General features: G+C 43.7%; 1 protein-coding gene across 1 annotated transcript in view; it reads left to right on the top strand.

Moving 5' to 3' along the window:
* Positions 1-25,000, top strand: part of LOC124379760 (low-density lipoprotein receptor-related protein 1B-like) — a 201,326-nt gene that overhangs the window by 134,665 nt on the left and 41,661 nt on the right. The window contains 14 exon segments of the mRNA XM_046840329.1: positions 92-296; positions 6,209-6,401; positions 9,107-9,232; positions 10,132-10,260; positions 12,103-12,222; positions 12,458-12,568; positions 12,710-12,865; positions 13,103-13,225; positions 15,816-15,935; positions 16,279-16,407; positions 16,776-16,898; positions 17,436-17,576; positions 17,715-17,902; positions 24,634-24,817. Of these exon segments, the coding sequence (XP_046696285.1) occupies positions 92-296; positions 6,209-6,401; positions 9,107-9,232; positions 10,132-10,260; positions 12,103-12,222; positions 12,458-12,568; positions 12,710-12,865; positions 13,103-13,225; positions 15,816-15,935; positions 16,279-16,407; positions 16,776-16,898; positions 17,436-17,576; positions 17,715-17,902; positions 24,634-24,817 (2,048 nt within the window).

The raw sequence follows: 25,000 nt of genomic DNA, 5'->3' as shown, positions 1-25,000 counted from the left end.
GACAGTGATCTCAAATCCTCTCTCTCTCTCTCTCTCTCTCTCTCTCTCTCTCTCTCTCCCCTCTACCGCTTTTCCTCTTATTCTCCTTCAGTCTGATGTTCTGGACAGATTGGACTGAGCTGAAGAGCAGTATTATGAGGGCGTCAGTGTGGGGGCGTGGCGTTCGGGTGATTGTCAGTGAGGGACTCGTGACCCCGAGCTCTCTGACCATCGACCATCGAGCCGAGAAACTTTACTTCTCTGACAGCACTCTGGGTTCTGTGGAGAGATGTGAATTTGACGGTTCTCTTAGACATGTGAGTCTTTTACACCTCTCTGTGTGTGGTGTGTGTGTGTGTGTGTGTGTGTGTGTGTGTGTGAGAGAGAGAGAGAGAGAGAGAGATTTGCCACACTACAAACCCACAAAACAAATCCCAAAGGTGTTTCACAAACAAAGTTTAAGCTGAGAGACAGATCCTGCTCACCCTGCAGCCACTATTTTGTCACTCTTTTTTTCTCTGCCCCGTCTCTCTGCCCCAGCCCCGCTTCTCTGCCCCTGCCCCACCTCTCTGCCCCGCCCATCTGCCCCTGCCCTGCCCCTCTGCCCCGCCCCTCTGCCCCTGATCCGTCTCAGCACCACCCACACCTCTACTAGAAGGATGACTCTCCTGGTGGGTGTGGGCTCGAGGCCAGTCTTCACTCTATCAATGTGAAAGTCAAGTCAAGTCAAGTTTATTTGTATTGCGCTTTTCACAACAGACATTGTCTCAAAGCAGCTTTACACAAATCAACAGTGATGGTGAATGGTGTGAATTTGTCCCTGATGAGCAGCCGTGGCGACTGTGGCAAGGAAAAACTCCCTAGATGTTATGAGGAAGAAACCTTGAGAGGAACCAGACTCAAAAGGGGAACCCATCCTCATCTGGGTGACATCAAGAGTTTGATCATAAATCTTTCAACAATACAGAACACTGGAGAGTGAGAACTAACATGATTACTGGAGTATAAGATTATAAGTGATGTTCTTTCTGCAGTCTTATACAGTCTATATGGTTAGTAGCTCCGAGTTTTATGAGCTCAGCATTTGTGATCACCACAGATCCAGCATCAGCTTCTCCATGCCAGAGCCTTTAAACACTCCAGGAGGTCCAATGTCAAAACTCCACACATGTAGCGGGATCCAAATGGCACTGGTACGTCTCTAGATGGTTCGGGATGTTTGTGAGTTCGGCATCTACTTCTTTAAAGGTCTGTAATCATCACGAGGTGGGAGGTGACTGGAGCTGGAGCAACCTCAGGGTGTCTCGGGATGGGGAGAGAAAGAGAAGCAGTGGAGAGGAATTAGCGTAGCTGCTGTTCATGATATTAACAGCACAAGTTGATAATGTGCATGTGATCAGATGTTCTGGAGCACAAGGTTATGATGTGATGTGTGTTATGTGTAGGCTTTGCTAAAAAGATATGTTTTTAATCTACACTTAAACTGGGAGAGTGTGTCTGAGCCCCGAACACTGTCAGGAAGACTATTCCAGAGTTTAGGAGCTAAATGTGAAAATGCTCTACCACCTTTAGTGGACTTTGCTATTCTAGGAACTACTAGAATCCCAGAGTTTTGAGATCTCAGGGAGCGTGAGGGATTGTAGCGTGTTAAAAGACTGGATAGATACATGGGAGCCAAACCATTTAGTGCTTTATAAGTGAGAAGTAATAGTTTGTAGTCTATTCGAAACTTAACAGGAAGCCAATGTAGGGACGATAAGATCGGGGTTATGTGATCATATTTTCTTGACCTTGTAAGAACTCTGGCTGCTGCATTCTGGACTAACTGAAGCTTGTTTATTAATGATGCAGGACATCCACCTAGTAATGCATTACAGTAGTCTATTCTGGAGGTCATAACGCATGGACGAGCTTCTCTGCATCGGATATAGACAACATGTTTCTTAGCTTAGAAATATTTCTAAGGTGAAAGAAGGCTGTTTTTGTAACTTGGTTGATATGATTTTTAAAAGACAAGTCGCTGTCTAAAATAACACCCAGGTCTTTTACCGTTGAACTAGTGGTTACAGAACATCCGTCTAAATGCAGGTTGAGATGCTGGAGCGTCTGTATACTAGTTTTTGGGCCGATGAGCAAAATCTCAGTCTTATCAGAATTTAAAAGTAGAAAGTTATGGGTCATCCAATCTCTTATTTCCTTAACACACTCAGTTATTCGAGTTAATTGAGCTGTATCGCCTGGTTTAGATGAGATATATAGCTGAGTATCATCAGCATAACAATGGAAGCTAATTCCATGCCTTCTAATAATATTTCCTAACGGAAGGATGTATATTGTGAAGAGCAGGGGTCCTAGAACTGAACCTTGTGGTACGCCATAATTTACTTGCATTAGCCTGGATAGCTCTCCATTTAAATCTACGAAATGGTAACGATCGGACAGGTAGGATTTAAACCAGCTTAATGCCTGTCCCTGAATGCCGATGTAATTTTGTAAGCGATCTAGGAGGAGATCATGGTCTATAGTGTCGAATGCAGCACTAAGATCTAGTAAAACCAACAGCGAGATGAAGCCTTGGTCTGAAGCTAAAAACAGGTCATTAGTTATTTTAACTAGAGCAGTTTCTGTGCTATGATGGAGCCTGAAACCTGACTGAAACTCTTCAAAGATATTGTTCTCTTGCAGGTAGGAACAGAACTGGGCAGCAACAATCTTTTCTAAAATCTTAGACATAAATGGGAGATTTGAAATTGGTCTGTAATTTGATAACGTGTTTGGATCCAGATTAGGTTTTTTAATGAGGGGCTTAATAACTGCTAACTTGAGGGATTTAGGGACATGTCCTAACGATAGTGAGGAGTTAATAATATTCAGAAGAGGTTCACCAGTTGTATATAACACTTCCTTCAGTAATTTAGTAGGAATGGGATCTAACTGACATGTTGTCGATTTAGCTTTGGCAATAACATTATACAGCTCTTCCTGTCCTATACATGTAAAACAGTGGAGTTGTGGAGTTGAAGGTAACACTGTCTCAGGAGATGCTGTCAGAGGTTGAACTGCCACAATTGTTTTTCTAATGTTATCTATTTTTCAGTGAAGAAAATCATAAAGTCCTCACTACTAAACTGTGATGGAACACAATTTTCAGAGCCCTGATTTGTAGTTAGTTTAGCTACTGTACTGAAAAGGAACCTGGGATTGTTTTTGTTGTTTTCTATAAGTTTGCTCAGGTGTTCAGCTCTAGCAGCTTTTAGCGCCTGTCTGTAGCTGAGCATACTGTCTTTATACGCGATTCTAAATACCTCCAATTTAGTTTTCCTCCATTTTCTCCAGATTACGTGCTGTTCTCTTGAGGGCATGTGTATGACTATTATACCAAGGTGCAGGTGCTTGTTCTCTAACCTTTTTAACCGGATGGGGCAACAGTGTCTAATGTGCTAGTGAGGATAAGGTCTATGTTCTTAGTTATCTCATCAAGATTATTAGTAGTTATGGGTTTAGTGAGAAATTGAGATAAATCAGGTTATTTACGAATCTGTCCTTAGTGGTTGGAACAATAGTCCTACCAAGTCGATAACGTGGTGCAACACGGCTAATCTGCTCTACCGGTAGTGTGTACAGTATGAGGTAATGGTCTGTGATGTCATCACTCTGAGGTAAAATATCTATATCAGTGTTGCTGCTCCGTGTGATATTATTAAGTCTAGTGTGTGGTTAAAGCGATGAGTTGGTCTGGTGACGCTTTTGTTTAACCCCAAAAGAGTTTAATAAGTCAACAAATGATAATCCTAGAGCATCGTTTACATCATCTACATGAATATTAAAATCTCCTACAAGCAGCACTTTATCAAAATTGATCAAGAGATCTGATAGAAAACAAGCAAACTCTTGAAGAAAATCAGCGAGGGTCCTGGGGGTCTGTACACGGTGACCAGAGCGAGTTTTCTATGTCTGTCTGAACGTACAACTTGAAGAACGAGCACTTCAAATGATTTAAAGCTGAATCCTAACATCTGACTAACATTAAGAGAAGCAGTATAAATGGTTCCTACACCCCCACGACCAGTCTGACGGGCTCATGCTTATAAACATATCCTGACGGTGTCGACTCGTTTAGACCCATATAATCACCTGGTTTAATCCAGGTCTCAGTGAGACAGAGTGCATCGAGATTATTCTCTGTGATCATCTTATTTATAATCAGTGCTTTGGGTGCAAGTGATCTAATGTTTAAAAGACCAAACTTTAAAACTTTTGGTGTTTGTTTATCTGGCATTTTCAGTTTTAACTTCAATGAGATTGTTTCTGGATCTTGTGTATTTACTTCTTGGTTTTACTACACGAGGAATAGATACGGTTTCTATAAACTGGGCTGTGTGTGAACTTGTAACTATTTGGTCTGTTGTATGCGTGTTCTCATTGTCGAAGATTTCCTGATGTCTTACCAGTCAGATGGTGTGAAGTATCCTGGAGATGTTATCTGATAGCACTGCTGCTCCAACTCTGCTGGGGTGCAGGCCATCAGGGCGGAAGAACCTAGGACGCCCCAGAAACAGTTCCAGTTATTAACAAAGAGAAGTTTATGTTCTCGACACCATGACTGTAACCATTCATTTAGAGCTAAAAGTCTACTAAACTTCTCAGCCCCTCGCTGGTAAGTGGGAAGAGGTCCTGACACTATGATCCTCGCTGTGGGTGATGTGCTGCATACTGTCTCCACCAGGATCCTGGAATCCCTCTTTAAGATCTCCGTTTGTCTCAGCCTGGTGTCGTTCGTTCCGGCATGAAGAACAACCGCTCCAAGTTCTCTTCAGGATCGCGGTACCTGCGCAGCGACATCAAGAACACGAGCACCAGGAAAACAGCGAGTGTGCACCTTACCTTTAGCTCCGTAGCGGACATGCCGGACGATGGAATCTCCGAGAATCACAGTGTCGCGTTCCGTCTCGCGGAGAGGGGCGAAGCGGTTCTCGGTCGAGATCTCGAAGGCCCGTAGTGGTGGTGGGGGAGACGTCTTTGACCGGGGCTTGGCTTGTCTCTTCCGCTGCTGCCGCATCCAGGGTCCATGTTGCACCTTTGCCGGAGTTGTAGGTGCGCTGGGTCTGGGCAGAGAAACGCGCGGAGTTGAGGTGCTGGGAGCGTTAGGTTCAACCCGGGAATTTACCTGGGACGAGTGCGCGTCCGCCCGGGATGTTTCCAGCGCCGCTTTCCGCTCTCGCAGCCGGGCATGCTTTTCATGCAGCTCGCGAATCTGTTTCTCCAAAGCCTCCATCTCCAACACCACTGTTTGCAAATCGAACGAGTCCTCACCTGTGCTCAAAGTCAGGCACACAGCCGGCATAGTGCTCATAATCACGAACAGAGTTAAGATGCACAAATATGATAAAGTGAGAGACAATGAATATAGTGGTAGTCGAGTTTACCTGACTACAGTCACAAGTCAGGAAGACAGAAACAATTTAGGATTATTAAAAGAGAAAAACACAAACAAACAAACACGGAACTCGCGGCAAACAAGTCAAACACAGGAACCAGTTATGTGATTGGAAGCAAGCAGGTGCAGTGGCTGATGGGAAACGTAATGCTTTGGCATGAGCTCGTCACTAGAAGATGACGACTAATAAATAAATCATTTGTCCTCTGTATGTGAACATTTTGATCTTAGACCAGACTTTATATGTTCTTTTACCTTAAAATGCGCATGAAAGGTCTCCTGGGTCACGTGTCACATCACGTCACAGCGTTCCCACACCTGCTCATGTAGCCTCTCGAGAACATCTGTGAACATAAGCTGTGTTTATCGATGATCTAAAGAGGCTTGGAGATGTTTCATGAGCAGGTGCAGGTCTAATCGCACGTCCTGTCCTGTGTGAGTGTGTGTTTGCGTGCAATTTCAGGGTTTTTTTAAATCTGTTGTAGACGTCACTGTCCATTTTCAGAATCTGTTTTATTTCTCTCACACACTCCTACAGTGGGGGGTGTTTCCGATGTCATAAAGGAAAAGTGCAAAAATGTCATGTTTTATAGAAATTTTAATAATACACACACACGCACACACACAAGCATACACACACGCATACACACATTCACACGCACGCACACACACACACACACACACACACACACACACACACACACACACACACATTTTTCACGAGTTGTTATCTAAACAATCTCTCTCTCTTCTCTCTCTCTCTCTCTCTCTCTCTCTCTCTCCCGGGTGCAGGTGGTGATGAGGTCGAGCTCCGTGTCTGTCTCGGGTTTGGTTCTGTATGGGGACGTCCTGTTCTGGTTGGATGAGGAACGCCGGGCTGTGCTGCGCGCTCATAAACTTACAGGAGAAAACATCACCGTCATCAGAGACCAAATCTCTCGGCAGTCTACGGCCATCACTGCTGTTGCTAACGACACACAGCACTGTCAGTCTCTCACACACACACACACACACACACACACACACACACACACACACACACTCTCTACTCCCATCAGTATAAAATTGAGTGACTTAATCTGATCCCTTCATCCATTACTCCTCATAATCATTACATTTAGCACAGGTCTCATCCCATAATACTCAGTGTAGGTGCAAGTGCCCTTAGTTGCCATGGTGACTGATTTGGCTTAATAGTGAGTTTGCATAATGTGTGTGTGTGTGTGTGTGTGTGTTCAGTCTTGGCTCATTGCTCTCTTCGCTGCACTGCTGTGTGGCAAATACAGGTCACACACACACACACACACACACACACACACACACACACACACACACACACACACACACACACACACACACACACACACACACACACACACACACACACACACACACACAGCAGGTCGTGGGGACGTCCTTCACTAGTGTGTGTGTGTGTGTGTGTGAGTGTGTGTGTGTGTCAGACAGAGAGAGAAAATCAATGTTGCTTTATAATTGTTTTTTATTTATTATTATTTAATTAATGCTGAACACATTTATGGTTATGGGTATTATGACATTATTACAGTGTATACATATTATTTTTTAATAATAATAATTATATTATTAATATTATTATATTATAACTGCACTAATCTCCCTAATTTACCGCAGTTCGAATCTTGCGTCTTCGGTTTATTGCGGAATTGCATTAGTTTTTATAGAGTTTTATGTTGAAATAATGAAATTGAACTGTATTTCTACAAATTTATACAAAATTCATCTTGCTATATTCTTGCAAATGTTTTCTTTGTGTTTAAAGTGTGTGTGAGAGTTTTTTCAGGGGTTTTTCGTGTATCGCGGGCGGTTTTGGAACGTATTTACGGCGATAAATGGGATTACTGTAATATTATTATTATGTTCCTAAATGCAGTCTTCATGTGTGTGTTTAAATTTATTACCCTCTATACACACATTGCCAGGTCTCTGAGCTACGGTGTGTTCAAGTTGTCTGTCCATCCTTCCATCTGTCCATCTGCTTGATCTCAGGAATGAGGGATTTAAATCAAATTATCATAACTTTAGACATGCAGGTCAGATATATGAAGTAGAATCTCTTGATTATCTTCAGGAGAATGTAAAGAGAAACACAATATGTGGGGATGGTGAGACATCCATGTCCATACAGCTATATTTATATGTATAGGAGAGAGAGAGAGAGAGAGAGAGAGAGAGCAAGACAAAGGGAAAAGAAATAAAAACAAAAGAAGGAAAACATGTAGCAGTTTGAAGGGCATGATGCTCAGCAAACCAGACAAGGATGGAGTCAACACACTCCTCTGCAGCACTGGGGAACTGATACAAGCAGAAGAAGATCGCCACAGTCTCTCTAATTCCTCACTGATGGAGAGAGAGATAACGTGTACCATATTAATTATATTTTCCCCAACCATTCTGGTCAGTGGAGGGCCATCAGGGTCAGAAACTCATCAGAATCACTGACTTACGCTTTAATTTATTTTTGTCCAGAAATATGTATAAAATTATACCCAATATCAATTCACTTTATTTCATAGACATTTCTTTTCATATTTTTGAGGTCAGAGTGGGGCAACGGCGGTGGTTAGCCTGAACTTGGGTTCTTTGAGAGACCTGATTTATCTAGGCCCAAGCACGTTTCCAGGTAATTAGGCAACAGCGGATGAATTGTTTGGCCGATTCGACATCAACCTCAGGCTTTTGGTTGTGAAATAGAGGAGAAAGGTACCTGAACTGGCACTAAAATAGGGATATGCTGAGGGCTGAAGAGTACAGTGTGTTATGGGCATATTCGGCCCACATGAGGTATGAGGACCAGGAGGAGGGGTTCTTGGATGCCATGCACCTCAGGGTTGTCTACACGTCCTGGTTAACCCTCTCCGTCTGACCAGTGGATTCGGAGTGGAACCCAGAGAAGAGGCTAGTAGTGGCTCCAATAAGTTGGCAAAAGGCTTTCCAAAAATGTGACGCAAATTGTGAACCCGGTCCTATATAGTGTCTCTTGGAATACCAAAGATTCTAAATATCTGGTTATCTTGGCCATCCCCGGGTGACCATTTAGCGATTTGGGGACCTGGGGAACATGGAACTATCATTTTTCGGGCTTGACATATAAGTAATTGTCTAGGAGCCAAGCGAGAACAGCCCTAACATGGTCTTCGTGTTCAGATAGAGTGCGGGAAAATATCAAAATGTCATCTAGGTAGACAAAGAAAAATTTATTTTACATATCCCTTTAAACGTCGTTTATGAGCGCTTGAAACACTGCTTGAGTAAGGCCAAATGGCATAACCAAATACTCATAATGACCAGTGGGAGTGTTAAATGCAGTTTTCTATTTGTCCTCTTTTCTGATTCGAACAAGGTAAAAGGCATTGCGTGAAACAAAAAAATGTGAGAAAGAATGATAAAGAAGAAGAAGCGAGAAGTAAGATGAAGAAAGAAAGAAAAAAGATAATTTTCTGATCTTCACTCCACTGTATGTTCTGTCCAATAATCTTACATGATGACATCATCAGCAGTGCACCGACCAATCACATGCTGTCATGTACACACCTAAAAACACGCACACACACACACACCCCATTCTTCTTCTATTACTGTTTCCTTTATTATACTTATTTTATCTGTGTGTGTGTGTGTGTGTGTGTGTGTGTGTGTGTGTGTGTGTAGGTGAGCTGTCCCTGTGTAATGTGAATAATGGAGGCTGCAGTGACCTTTGTCTTCTGACCCCAAACTCCACTGTCACCTGCTCCTGTCGAGGAGAGAGAACACTGCTGCATGATAACAGATGTGTATGTAAGTCCTCTGTCTCTCTCCATCTCTCTCTGACTCCCTCTGTCTCTCTCCATCCTCTGTCTCCCTGTCTCTTTCCATCTCTCTGTCTCTCTCTATCTATATCTGTCTCTCTGTCTCTCTCCATCTATATCTGTCTCCTCTGTCTCTCCATCTCTCTCTGACTCCTCTGTCTCTCTCCATCTCTCTCTGTCTCCCTGTCTCTCTCCATCTCTCCGTCTCCTCTGTCTCTCTCCATCTTTATCTGTCTCTCTGTCTTTCTCTTTCTCTCTTACTTTATCTCTCTCTCTGTCTGTGTTTCTTTCTCTTTTATTTTATTCCGATCCCCATCCAAACAAGAATCATTATAATATAATCTATATAAATCATTAACAAAGTGTTTGAGTTTGTTTGATTTAAACAGTGTGTGTGTGTGTGTGTGTGTGTGTGTGTGTTAATTGTTATAGATGTTCTGTTCCTGTGTCAGTAACGTGTGTTTTCTCCTCTGTGTGTGTGTGTGTGTGTGTGTGTGTGTGTGTGTGTGTGTGTGTGTGTGTTAGTTGTTCTAAATGTCATGTTCTCGTGTCAGTAACGATGTGTTTTCTCGCCTGTGTGTGTGCGTGTGTGTGTGTGTTAGTTGTAATAGATGTCATGTTCTCGTGTCAGTAACGATGTGTTTTCTCGCCTGTGTGTGCGTGTGTGTGTGTTAGTTGTAATAGATGTCATGTTCTCGTGTCAGTAACGATGTGTTTTCTCGTCTGTGTGTGTGTGTGTGTGTTAGTTGTTATAGATGTCATGTTCCCGTGTCAGTAACAATGTGTTTTCTCGTCTGTGTGTGTGTGTGTGTGCGTGTGTGTGTGTGTGTGTTAGTTGTTATAGATGTTATGTTCCCGTGTCAGTAACGGTGTGTTTTCTTGTGTCAGTGCTGAACTCTTCCTGTAACACACACTCGGAGTTTCAGTGTGTGAGTGGAGAGTGTATCGACTATGAGCTGGTGTGTGATGGCGTCTCTCACTGCATGGACGAGTCTGATGAGAGGACACAGTACTGTGGTGAGTGTTTGGGACACACTTCACTTCACCTTATCTCACAATACTGTTCTCCTCTCTAATTGGTCGATCACTGATCAGACATGTATTTTAACACACTCATTTGCTAGGATACACTATGGTTTCCATAGTAACACGTGCTTACAGCGATATATACAGCACACACTGCGCTCATCACCTCAATGAAGACGTGTCATACAATGACTTTATATTTACATGACATTTACATGACGGAACAAGTTTCTTGAATATCTCAGCAATATCCCAGTAATATCCCAGCCATCTCTCAGCCATATCCCAGTAATATCTCAGCTATATCTCAGTAATAACCCAGTAATATCCCAGTAATAATAAAGAGTCGCCACGGCTGCTCATCAGGGATAAACACACACCGTTCACCTTGACTGTTGATTTCTGTAAAGCTGCTTTGAGACAATGTCTGTTGTGAAAAGCGCTATACAAATAAACTTGACTTGACTTAATATGTCAGCAATATCCCCATAATAACCCAGTTATATATCAGTATTATCCCAGAAATATTAGTAATAACCCAGCAATATCCCAGTAATATCTTAATGTCCCAGAAATATCGTAGCGTTAACCCAGTAATATCTCAGCAATAACCTATTAATAACCAATAATATTCCAGTAATAAACCAGAGATATCCCAGTAACAACCCAGTTGTATCAGTAATATCCCAGTAATATCCCAGTAATAACACATTAATATCCCAGCAATATATCAGTTATATCTCAGCAATAGCCCAGTAATAATCCAGTAAGATCTCAGTAATATTTCAGTAATAACCAGTAAGATCTCAGTAAAGCAGCTGCATCACTCGACTCTGAACACCAACTTTCTCTTTTGTACTTTAAACTTTTGTACTCACTGATCCTGAGATTCATCATGAATCATTACTCATTTGAACAATAAGAGAGAGAGAGAGAGAGAGAGAGAGAGAGAAAGAAAGAAAGAAAGAAAGAAAGAAAGAAAGAAAGATAGAAAGAAAGAAAGCCCCATGAAGATCTGCTTTCCATCAGTTGAAGATCTCTTTCTATGGAGCTTCAGCTTTATTGAACATGATGAATGTAATCCCTGACTGCTGGAATCTTTAAATCTTCTACTGTTTTGTAGCTTTGTGTTGTTTAGTGTAGCACCAGGGTTCTGGATGTACCACTTGTGTATAGTAGAAATGACAATAAAAGCCACTTGACTTGACAAAAACTAGTGGAACATCTTCCCAGAAGAGTGGATCTTATAAAAGCACATGTGGATGAAATGGTCACTCGAAATGGTATATTTGTGGGGTTTAATCAGAAAGGAGGTGGGAGGTGCTTATTATTCAGCATTTCATTGGACACAAAGTGGTAAAGGAGTTATTAAAAGGAATCATTTTTTTGCTAAATTTGAAAGTTTAATAAATTTACTTAAATTCAAGAAACATTTCAGAAGAAACACCGTATTTGACAGCACTGAAAGACAGAAGCTTCTAATCTAAAGCGTGTTCATCAACATCAACATCCAGCTTAAAGGTCATAAAAGGACATCTGGCTAACACACATCAAACACGACAAACACCAAACAGAAAACAAACATTAACATCAAACACAAAAAACCCACATTAAACACACATCAAATACACAAAAAAAACCCACAACAAACACACATCAAACGCCCCGTCTCTGTCTTTCTCTCTCTCTCTCTCTCTCTCTCCCTGTCTTTCTCTCTCTCTCTCTCTCTCTCTCTCTCTCTCTCTCTCTCTCTCCCTCTTTCTCACTCTCTCCCTCTTTCTCTCCGCACATCTCTCTCTCTCTCTCTCTTTCTCTCTCTTTCTCTCTCTGTAGAGAAGCAAGTGTGTAGAGGAGGGTATAAACGGTGTAATAATCAGCGCTGTGTGCATTACACTCGTTTCTGTGATGGAGTGAATGACTGTGGTGATAACTCAGATGAAGCCTTCTGCAATAGTAAGAACATCCATCTGTCTATGCCTCTGTCCTTTTGTCCCTCTATCCATCTGTCCATCCATCTTTTCATCTGTCTATCCATCTATACATCTGTCCATTGGTCCACCTACCCACCCAACCACCCATCTCTGTCTGTTGATTGACATTTTATTTATTTATTAGTTTGTGTGATGTGTTGATTTTAACCCTGGTGTGTGTATATGTGTGTGTGTGTGTGTGTGTGTAATGTTCTCAGAAGTGTGCTTGTCCTCAGAGCAGCGTTGTGCAGATGGATTGTGTGTGTCGCAGACGTCCTGGTGTGATCAGATCATCGACTGCGCAGACGCTTCAGATGAAAACAACTGCAGTAAGATAAGTCTGCATTCACACACTCACCTCTCGCTGTGTTAGTGTGTTAATGCCTGCTCTCCTGTGTGTGTGTGTGTGTGTGTGTGTGTGTGTGTGTGTGTGTGTGTGTGTGTGTGTGTGTGTGTGTGTGTGTTTTCAGGCCGTGTAGACTGTGTTGATTACCAGCTGTTGGGGGTGCGAGTGCATGATGGTGTGTTTCTCAGGTGTAACTCCACGTCTCTATGTGTTCTCCCACACTGGGTGTGTGACGGAGTGGACGACTGTGGAGATTCCTCAGACGAAACACACTGCCAACGTATGCTTCTTTACTTCATTATTTACAGCATAAAAGAGTCGCAAATATTTTCTTTTACCTCTTGTAATACCTCCAACACACACACACACACACCTTTGTATATACACACACACACACACACACACACACACACACACACACACACACACACTGCATAATAGAAATCCCCTGACAAAATCTCCCTCTTGTTGTTGTTGTTGTTGTTGTTGTTCATGTTTACGTGTTGGTCCTCCTCAGCCCCTGTAGGTCAGGTGTGTACCCCGGGTCTGTTCTCCTGCCCCAGTGGAGGCTGTATTTCCTCTGCGTGGCTGTGTGATGGACAGAAAGACTGTAAGGACGGAGAGGATGAGCTGCACTGCGGTGAGAACTGTTTCTGTGATTAATTCATCATGTGTTTCAGGGTTTACTGCAAATACACTGCTACACACACTCCTCACACACTCCTCACGTTCTCCTCATGTTCTCCTCACACACTCCTAGCACACTCCACACACACTCCTCACATTCTCTTCACACACTCCTCACATTCTCTTCACACACTCCTTACACACTCCTCACATTCTCCTCGCACACTCCTCACATTCTCCTCACACACTCCTCTCATTCTCCTCACACACTCCTCACACACTCCTCACACACTGCTAGCACACTCTTAGCACACTGCTAGCACACTCTTAGCACACTCCACACAATCTCCTCACACACCTCACATTCTCCTCGCACACCTCACACACTCCTCACACACTGCTAGCACACACTGCTAGCACACTCCACAATCTCCTCACATTCTCCTCACACACCTCACACACTCCTCACACTCTCCTCACATTCACCTCACACCTCCTCACACACTCCTAGCACACTCCTCACACTCTCCTCACGCACTCCTCACATTCCCTTCACACACTCCTCACGTTCTCCTCGCACCTCCTCACACACTCCTCACACACTGCTAGCACACTCTTAGCACACTCCACACAATCTCCTCACACACTCCTCACATTCTCTTCACACACTCCTCACACTCCTCGCACACTCCTCACACTCTCCTCACATTCACCTCACACTCTTCTTACACACTCCTAGCACACTCCTCACACACTCCTCGCACACTCCCCACTCTGTCCTCGCACTCTCCTCACACACTCCTCACACACTTATCACACTTTCCTTACACATTCCCCACATTCTTCTCACACTTTCCCCTCACACTCCTTACACTCTCCCTCTTTTTTTTCCCTTTCTCCCTCTCTGCCTCTCTCTCTCTCTCTGTGACCTTGATTTCTATTTTTAAATCCCTAAATCACTCAGCTAGTGAGCAAACTCACCTCCTGTATGTGTGTGTGTGTGTGTGTGTGTGTGTGTGTGTGTGTGTATGAGAGAGTTAGAATGCTGTTCACAATAATTATAACTATGTTGATAATTGCGTTTGGTGCTTGTAAACACATTCAACAACATTAAAATAAACAGAAAAATAAATCAACAAAATCCACTGGAATAAAAATAAACACTCTTCTCATCACAGCCTTTCTATTTAACACACACACACACACACACACACACACACACACATTATTATAGCTTTAGCTCTTTATTGAAACATGACTCGATTGTGTGTGTTTGCTTTCACACCGCACTTCACCGCAAAGCGGTAAGAGTAGGTGAGAGTGATAAGGGGCGGGGCTTCAGATATAATGTAGGTGTGAGCGCAAAGGAAATCACTTAAATCAGAGAGGGTGTGAAATGTGTGTACAAACCCGAAAAACACGTCGTTAATGGTTCTGAGTTAAATCACTTTTTCACTTGGACTTGTTTTGACGCTCTGAGACCTCTGCTGGACTCGTGTCTGGAGAAACAAAGGAAGATCTGGAGGATCCTGGTTCGGTTCTCCTGCTCTGAATATAATCCAGGTGTTTTTTTATTCTGTCCTGAACAAATCAAACTCTTAATCCCATCATTATGACTCCATTATGACTCCACAACTGCACCTCCACATACATCATCTCCAGCAGAAGCAGCGTGTTCACCTCATCACACACACACACACACACACATATACACACACACACACACACACACACACACACACACACACACACACCGCACCCCTCCACTGCCCTCCCTCTCATTCACACACATGTACTCTATCTTACTCCGACTTTCATTCCTCTTCTCTCCAACACTTACCTCCACCTCTCCAGGATCTTCTCCACCTGCTCCCTACTCTCACCACAAATCACAATATCAAATCACTAGGGTGATGGTGGAGGGAAAAAAGCTGGCCCCGAACCTGCTGGTTCTGGTGTGTATGTTCCTGTATCTCCTTCTTGATGGAAGCAGGTTAAAAAGTTTGTCAGTGGGATGTGAAGAGTCCTTGATGATGCTGTGAGCTCTACACAGTGGTGTAGAGAAGTGCTGTGGTGAAGGTGCTCAGTGGCAGGTAGTTGGGTGCCAGTGATGCGTTGGGCAATTTTGACCAGCCTCTGTAGGGCTTTGTGTTCACACACAGTGGAGCCTCCGTACCATACAGTGATGGAGTTGGTCAGGATGCTCACAATGATGCAGCAGTAAAAACTTGTTAGACTCTCTGGGGACAGATGCGCTTTCTTACGACTCCTCAAGAACCACGGGCATTGTTGTGCCTTCTTAACCAGAACTGGTGTGTGAATTGATCGACGTTGTTGCTGATCTGGCCTACCAATGTGGTGTCATCTGCAAACGTGATGAAGATGTTGTGTTATACAGAGGAGCCACAGTCATGGGTGAACAAGGAGTAGAGTAGTGGGCTCAGAACACAGCCCTGTGGGATGCCAGTGTTCAGAATGAGGGTTGAGGATACCTGTTTGCTCAGACTGAGGTCTGCTGTTATTGTGTTAATGTTGTTTTGTTCTACTTATTTGTATATTTGAGTCATTTAAACTTGTAATAATGAATGTGTTTGTGTTTGTAGATTTCTCGTGTGCGAGTGATCAGTTTTCCTGCTTCCTGAGCAGATGTGTGTCTCGTCAGTGGCTGTGTGACGGAGAGGATGACTGCGGCGACGGCGCCGACGAAAACCCTCAGCTCTGTGGTACTTTCCTTATTTAGCTGTGTGTGTGTGTGTGTGTGTGTGTGTGTGTGTGTGATTGGTGTCTGATTTGTCAGAGGAACTAAATCAGTCTTAAAGAGGCTGCAATAGTTAGTTTTTATTTCAAACTATTTGATTGTTTTTGTGGATTTACAGCCCAACATTAAAGAGCGAACACGAGCTGATTGTCATCATGAGCGAGTACTACCCCAGGGGTGGGTGAGAGGGTGGGTGAGAGGGTGGGTGAGATAAAGTCAGAAAGTGAGTCAGTCACTTGGAGAGTCAGAGAATAAATCTATCTAAAAGCCCCTTGCCCCTTTTTCTCATACCCCTTTGTCCCCTGTAGGCTCGGTGTCATGTGCCCCTGAGGCGTTCCGCTGCCCCGAGTCATACGTGTGTGTGTCGAGACGATGGGTGTGTGATGGAGAGAGAGACTGTCCGGATGGTAGTGATGAACTTGCAACAGCCGGATGTGGTAAAGCGCCAAACACTCTCACACTAACACACACTCACTTACACTCTCACGGTAACACACACTCACACACACACACTCACTCTCACACTAACACACACACACTCACACTAATACACATAGTCACACTAACACACACACACACTCACACACACACACACTCACACAAACACACACACACTTACACTCTCACACTAACACACACTCACACTCACACTCACTAACAGACACTCACACACACTCACGCTAACACACACACACACACACACAAACACACACTCACACTAACACACACACACTCACACTAACACATGCACACACACTCACACTAACACTCACACTCTCACACTTTTTCTCTCTCTGTCTCTCAGCTCTGAATCTCTCGTGTTCTGAGGAGGCGTTTGGGTGCAGTAATGGTGACTGCATCCCACAGAGGTTTGTATGTGATCGTGATGATGACTGTGGTGACGGATCTGATGAATCACTCCAGTGCAGTGAGTATCAATATTCACCTCTTATTTCATTCTCATTCTGTTTCTTCCTCTATCTCTCTCTGTGTCTCCATGTGACTGTGTTTCCCTCTCTCTCTCTCTCTCTCTCTCTCTCTCTGTGTCTCCATGTGACTCTGTGTCTCCTTCTCTCTCTGTCTCCCTCTGCTTTACTGTGTCTCCACCTGTCTCTCTGTATCTTCCTCTGTTTTTCTGTCTCCACCTGTCTCTCTGTGTCTCCCTCCGCTTTTCTGAGAGAGAGCATCAGTAGTCAGAGCTCACAAACCACATTTGTAGTAAACTGCACAGTCTCACATCTATTAATGTGGATTTCAGAGCTGTTTTTATTCCACAACAAACTGCCAGAGGAGAAGAAATTGATTTATTTACAAACACATTAACAAAAGAAGCTGGACAGGTGATGAAACGTCACCAAAACAGTTGTTGAGGATTTTTACGTAGGAAAAGTAGTCTGGTAGTCTGAGTCGTGTTGTAACTCTACATGAATAAACATGAAATAATGTTCCTCTTTATTCCTTGTAGAATATCCTGCCTGTGGGAAGGCGGAGTTTCAGTGCTCAGATGGGCGGTGCTTGCCCAGCATCCAATGGGAGTGCGACGGATTCCATGACTGTCTCGACCAATCGGATGAAGCACCACTGAACCCCAAGTGTTCGGCTGCAGGCAAGGCTTGTTTAAACGATTGATTGAAGTCCAGATGTGGAGGAAACCCCTGCTGGAACGTTGTACTGATGATGTGTGATGTCACGTCTGACCTTCTGCAGATAAACGTGTGTATGTTTGTGTTTTGCTGTGATTTAGAAAGTTTGTGCAACGGCTCGTTTTTCATGTGCGCTAACGGACGCTGCGTGCCGTTGCTGAGCGTGTGCGATCTCCACGACGACTGCGGAGACCAATCAGACGAGAGGAACTGCAACGTAAACGAGTGTTTGAACAGACAAGTTAATCAGTGCACACAGGACTGTTACGACCTGCCTGTGGGCTACAAGGTGTGCGTGTGTGTGTGTGTGTGTGTGTGTGTGTGGTTTCTCATGCTGTAGAGGATGAGTGATTATTTCTCATGATTTAGATGATGAGTGATGGTTTCTCATGTTGTAGATGATGAGTGATGGTTTCTCATGTTGTAGATGATGAATGATGGTTTCTCATGATGTAGATGATGTGTGATGGTTTCTTATGGTGTAGATGATGAGTGATGATTTCTCATGATGTAAATGATGAGGGATGGTTTCTCATGATGTAGATGATGAGTGATGGTTTTTCATGATGTAGATGATGAATGATGGTTTCTCATGATGTAAATGATGTAGATGATGAGTGATGGTTTCTCATGATGTAGATGATGTAGATGATGAATGATGGTTTCTCATGATGTAGATGATGAGTGATGGTTTCTCATGATGTAGATGATGTAGATGATAAGTGATGGTTTCTCATGATGTAGATCAGGGGTGGCCAACTCAGGCTCGCGAGCCGCATGCCTCTTTGGCTGGTTTCATGCGGCTCTTATGTCCTTTCGAAGTTTGTGTGTGTTTGATTTTTAATGTGCGTGTTCGCTTTGCTTAAGTTCAATACGGTATTTTTAAGACTTAAATGAGCTTACCTACTGGGAAACTTTGCGGTATATCAGACCTTGGCATGAGGCCAATCATAAATTACAGAGATGCACCGAGAATTTTCGGAAATACTTAAATCACCGAAACAACACGGCAGAAACACAATTGTAATGACGCAATAAAAAGCGCAGCAGCACACGGTTATCTGGATAAGAGCAACATGTCTGCGGTGTGTGGAGAGCGATTTGCAAAACATGCAATGCTGAAATTTCAAGAGGGGTGTATCTGCAAAGAGTTTCTCCAAGTCGGGTTTAATTTATCTCTCTGTGTCTCCATGTGACTCTGTGTCTCCTTCTCTCTCTGTCTCCCTCTGCTTTACTGTGTCTCCACCTGTCTCTCTGTGTCTCCATGTGACTCTGTGTCTCCTTCTCTCTCTGTCTCCCTCTGCTTTACTGTGTCTCCACCTGTCTCTCTGTGTCTCCATGTGACTCTGTGTCTCCTTCTCTCTCTGTCTCCCTCTGCTTTACTGTGTCTCCACCTGTCTCTCTGTGTCTCCTTCTCTCTCTGTCTCCCTCTGCTTTACTGTGTCTCCACCTGTCTCTCTGTGTCTCCATGTGACTCTGTGTCTCCTTCTCTCTCTGTCTCCCTCTGCTTTACTGTGTCTCCACCTGTCTCTCTGTGTCTCCATGTGACTCTGTGTCTCCTTCTCTCTCTGTCTCCCTCTGCTTTACTGTGTCTCCACCTGTCTCTCTGTGTCTCCTTCTCTCTCTGTCTCCCTCTGCTTTACTGTGTCTCCACCTGTCTCTCTGTGTCTCCATGTGACTCTGTGTCTCCTTCTCTCTCTGTCTCCCTCTGCTTTACTGTGTCTCCACCTGTCTCTCTGTGTCTCCATGTGACTCTGTGTCTCCTTCTCTCTCTGTCTCCCTCTGCTTTACTGTGTCTCCACCTGTCTCTCTGTGTCTCCATGTGACTCTGTGTCTCCTTCTCTCTCTGTCTCCCTCTGCTTTACTGTGTCTCCACCTGTCTCTCTGTGTCTCCATGTGACTCTGTGTCTCCTTCTCTCTCTGTCTCCCTCTGCTTTACTGTGTCTCCACCTGTCTCTCTGTGTCTCCTTCTCTCTCTGTCTCCCTCTGCTTTACTGTGTCTCCACCTGTCTCTCTGTGTCTCCATGTGACTCTGTGTCTCCTTCTCTCTCTGTCTCCCTCTGCTTTACTGTGTCTCCACCTGTCTCTCTGTGTCTCCATGTGACTCTGTGTCTCCTTCTCTCTCTGTCTCCCTCTGCTTTACTGTGTCTCCACCTGTCTCTCTGTGTCTCCATGTGACTCTGTGTCTCCTTCTCTCTCTGTCTCCCTCTGCTTTACTGTGTCTCCACCTGTCTCTCTGTGTCTCCATGTGACTCTGTGTCTCCTTCTCTCTCTGTCTCCCTCTGCTTTACTGTGTCTCCACCTGTCTCTCTGTGTCTCCATGTGACTCTGTGTCTCCTTCTCTCTCTGTCTCCCTCTGCTTTACTGTGTCTCCACCTGTCTCTCTGTGTCTCCATGTGACTCTGTGTCTCCTTCTCTCTCTGTCTCCCTCTGCTTTACTGTGTCTCCACCTGTCTCTCTGTGTCTCCATGTGACTCTGTGTCTCCTTCTCTCTCTGTCTCCCTCTGCTTTACTGTGTCTCCACCTGTCTCTCTGTGTCTCCATGTGACTCTGTGTCTCCTTCTCTCTCTGTCTCCCTCTGCTTTACTGTGTCTCCACCTGTCTCTCTGTGTCTCCATGTGACTCTGTGTCTCCTTCTCTCTCTGTCTCCCTCTGCTTTACTGTGTCTCCACCTGTCTCTCTGTGTCTCCATGTGACTCTGTGTCTCCTTCTCTCTCTGTCTCCCTCTGCTTTACTGTGTCTCCACCTGTCTCTCTGTGTCTCCTTCTCTCTCTGTCTCCCTCTGCTTTACTGTGTCTCCACCTGTCTCTCTGTGTCTCCATGTGACTCTGTGTCTCCTTCTCTCTCTGTCTCTCAGCTCTGAATCTCTCGTGTTCTGAGGAGGCGTTTGGGTGCAGTAATGGTGACTGCATCCCACAGAGGTTTGTATGTGATCGTGATGATGACTGTGGTGACGGATCTGATGAATCACTCCAGTGCAGTGAGTATCAATATTCACCTCTTATTTCATTCTCATTCTGTCTCTTCCTCTATCTCTCTGTGTCTCCATGTGACTCTGTGTCTCCTTCTCTCTCTGTCTCCCTCTGCTTTACTGTGTCTCCACCTGTCTCTCTGTGTCTCCATGTGACTCTGTGTCTCCTTCTCTCTCTGTCTCCCTCTGCTTTACTGTGTCTCCACCTGTCTCTCTGTGTCTCCCTCCGCTTTTCTGAGAGAGAGCATCAGTAGTCAGAGCTCACAAACCACATTTGTAGTAAACTGCACAGTCTCACATCTATTAATGTGGATTTCAGAGCTGTTTTTATTCCACAACAAACTGCCAGAGGAGAAGAAATTGATTTATTTACAAACACATTAACAAAAGAAGCTGGACAGGTGATGAAACGTCACCAAAACAGTTGTTGAGGATTTTACGTAGGAAAAGTAGTCTGGTAGTCTGAGTCGTGTTGTAACTCTACATGAATAAACATGAAATAATGTTCCTCTTTATTCCTTGTAGAATATCCTGCCTGTGGAAGGCGGAGTTTCAGTGCTCAGATGGGCGGTGCTTGCCCAGCATCCAATGGGAGTGCGACGGATTCCATGACTGTCTCGACCAATCGGATGAAGCACCACTGAACCCCAAGTGTTCGGCTGCAGGCAAGGCTTGTTTAAACGATTGATTGAAGTCCAGATGTGGAGGAAACCCCTGCTGGAACGTTGTACTGATGATGTGTGATGGTTTCTCATGTTGTAGATGATGAATGATGGTTTCTCATGTTGTAGATGATGAGTGATGATTTCATGATGTAGATGATGTAGATGATGAGGGATGGTTTCTCATGATGTAGATGATGTAGATGATGAATGATGGTTTCTCATGATGTAGATGATGTAGATGATGTAGATGATGAATGATGGTTTCTCATGTTGTAGATGATGAGTGATGATTTCATGATGTAGATGATGTGTGATGTCACGCCTGACCTTCTGCAGATAAACGTGTGTATGTTTGTGTTTTGCTGTGATTTAGAAAGTTTGTGCAACGGCTCGTTTTTCATGTGCGCTAACGGACGCTGCGTGCCGTTGCTGAGCGTGTGCGATCTCCACGGCGACTGCGGAGACCAATCAGACGAGAGGAACTGCAACGTAAACGAGTGTTTGAACAGACAAGTTAATCAGTGCACAGGACTGTTACGACCTGCCTGTGGGCTACAAGGTGTGTGTGTGTGTGTGTGTGTGTGTGTGTGTGTGTGTGTGTGTGTGTGTGTGGTTTCATGCTGTAGAGGATGAGTGATTATTTCTCATGATTTAGATGATGAGTGATGATTTCATGATGTAGATGATGTGATGGTTTCTCATGATGTAGATGATGTGATGGTTTCTCATGATTTTGATGATGAGTGATGGTTTCTCATGATGTAGATGATGTGATGGTTTCTCATGATGTAGATGATGAATGATGGTTTCTCATGATTTTGATGATGAGTGATGATTTCTCATGATGTAGATGATGAATGATGGTTTCTCATGATTTTGATGATGAGTGATGGTTTCTCATGATGTAGATGATGTGTGATGGTTTCTCATGATGTAGTTGAGGACAGAAATCAGTTTTTCTTCAGATGTGTTTAAGTTGAGTGTGTGCTCTGCATCGGCCTTTTCCTGATACCATCACTAATGATAAAGCAGAGCGACAAGCAGGAATGTCAGGAAATGGCACACCATCTGACAACACACACACACACACACACACACACACACACACACACACAGGTCTGCTTTTCGTCTGCATGCTCATTAAGGTGGCTATGAAACAGCTGTGAAATATGCAGTATGGTGAATTGGACGTGTGAGAGTTCAGACGTTTCCATGAATCACACCAGCGCTTGAATATCTAAACACTGAAAATTCTGGAATAAATTCCACTTCACACATCAGATGGAGACAGACGGAGATCACTCAGAAGATCTCATGGTGATGGATGTGTTCCTACCTGCCTGGGGGAACACACCAGGTTTCTGTTCACATACAAATCAAAAGCTCAAATTTATAGGTAAAAAAGGGGCAGAGTCAGGGGAGGAGCCAGAAAGAAGTATAGGATGGAATGTCTTAATAATAATAGATTAGATGGCACTTATAATAGGCTTCATGCTTTTGTGTGTGTGTGTGTGTGTGTGTGTGTGTGTGTGTGTGGTTTCATGCTGTAGAGGATGAGTGATTATTTCTCATGATTTTGATGATGAGTGATGATTTCATGATGTAGATGATGTAGATGATGTGTGATGGTTTCTCATGATGTAGATGATGTAGATGATGAGTGATGATTTCTCATGATGTAGATGATGTGTGATGGTTTCTCATGTTGTAGATGATGAATGATGGTTTCTCATGATGTAGATGATGTGTGATGGTTTCTCATGATGTAGATGATGTGTGATGGTTTCTCATGATGTAGATGATGTGTGATGGTTTCTCATGATGTAGATGATGTGTGATGGTTTCTTATGGTGTAGATGATGAGGATGGTTTCTCATGATGTAGATGATGTGTGATGGTTTCTCATGATGTAGATGATGAGGATGGTTTCTCATGATTTTGATGATGAGTGATGGTTTCTCATGTTGTAGATGATGAATGATGGTTTCTCATGTTGTAGATGATGAGTGATGGTTTCTCATGATGTAGATGATGAGTGATGATTTCTCATGATGTAGATGATGTAGATGATGAGTGATGGTTTCTCATGATGTAGATGATGAATGATGGTTTCTCATGATGTAGATGATGTGTGATGGTTTCTCATGATGTAGATGATGAATGATGGTTTCTCATGATGTAGATAATGTGTGATGGTTTCTCATGATGTAGATGATGTGTGATGGTTTCTTATGGTGTAGATGATGTAGATGATGAGTGATGGTTTCTCATGATTTTGATGATGAGTGATGATTTCTCATGATGTAGATGATGAGGGATGGTTTCTCATGATGTAGATGATGAGTGATGGTTTCTCATGATGTAGTTGAGGACAGAAATCAGTTTTTCTTCAGATGTGTTTAAGTTGAGTGTGTGCTCTGCATCGGCCTTTTCCCTGATACCATCACTAATGATAAAGCAGAGCGACAAGCAGGAATGTCAGGAAATGGCACACCATCTGACAACACACACACACACACACACACACACACACACACACACAGGGAGAAGGCTTGGCAGGTAGGACAGGTTTGGCACATGTTACTGTAAAGTGCTGCTGCGATGTGACATTTTTGGCAGGAACACACACACCGCCTCGCTTCGTCAGCTCCACATCATCTCCTACCCTCAGACCTGCTACAACCGCCAGGAGTTCCAATCAACTTTCGACCTTTTTTTTTTTACAGTGAGGAGCACGAGGAGAAGTTTAGTCCTGATTTTATTCTACATTTTCTTTTTCAGAGCAGATGCTTCACTTTCTTTCTTCTGTTTAGATGGGTTTATTTTTTCAGGTTTGATTAGGTGTTAACTCTCTCCTATTTACACAGAGCACTGTCATTCTGCCACCTCCTGCTGCCTTCTGAATTCAATTTTCAAACCAACACCTAAACCACACACACACACACACACACACACACTGGTCTGCTTTTCGTCTGCATGCTCATTAAGGTGGCTATGAAACAGCTGTGAAATAGGCAGTATGGTGAATTGGACGTGTGAGAGTTCAGACGTTTCCATGAATCACACCAGCGCTTGAATATCTAAACACTGAAAATTCTGGAATAAATTCCACTTCACACATCAGATGGAGACAGACGGAGATCACTCAGAAGATCTCATGGTGATGGATGTGTTCCTACCTGCCTGGGGGGAACACACCAGGTTTCTGTTCACATACAAATCAAAAGCTCAAATTTATAGGTAAAAAAGGGGCAGAGTCAGGGGAGGAGCCAGAAAGAAGTATAGGATGGAATGTCTTAATAATAATAGATTAGATGGCACTTATAATAGGCTTCATGCTTTTGTGTGTGTGTGTGTGTGTGTGTGTGTGTGTGCGCACTCCAGTGTGTATGCTGGCCTGGTTTTCGCTTGAAGATGGATGGACGAACGTGTGTGGACATTAACGAGTGTGTTGAGAGATTCCCGTGCAGCCAGCAGTGTATTAACACATATGGGACTTACAAGTGTGTGTGTGCGGACGGATACAAATCGCTGGAGAAAAACCCACACAGATGCAGAGCCATATCAGGTACCCACACACACACACACACACACACACACACACACACACACACACACACACACAAAAACAGAGCTTTGCATATAATTGTACATTTCCAGTGTTCCTCAAAGATCTGGTTTCTCCATGCTAATGTTGCTAACAAAAAATGGAAGCTGATGGAACTGGTTGATCTCATTAACTTTATTTGTG

The sequence above is a fragment of the Silurus meridionalis genome, chromosome 26 (genome assembly GCF_014805685.1).
Source record: "Silurus meridionalis isolate SWU-2019-XX chromosome 26, ASM1480568v1, whole genome shotgun sequence".
In the NCBI taxonomy this organism is placed as follows: Eukaryota; Metazoa; Chordata; class Actinopteri; order Siluriformes; family Siluridae; genus Silurus; species Silurus meridionalis.
Note: the sequence above shows the minus strand (reverse complement) of the source record. Positions and strands in the feature narration are given on the sequence as shown.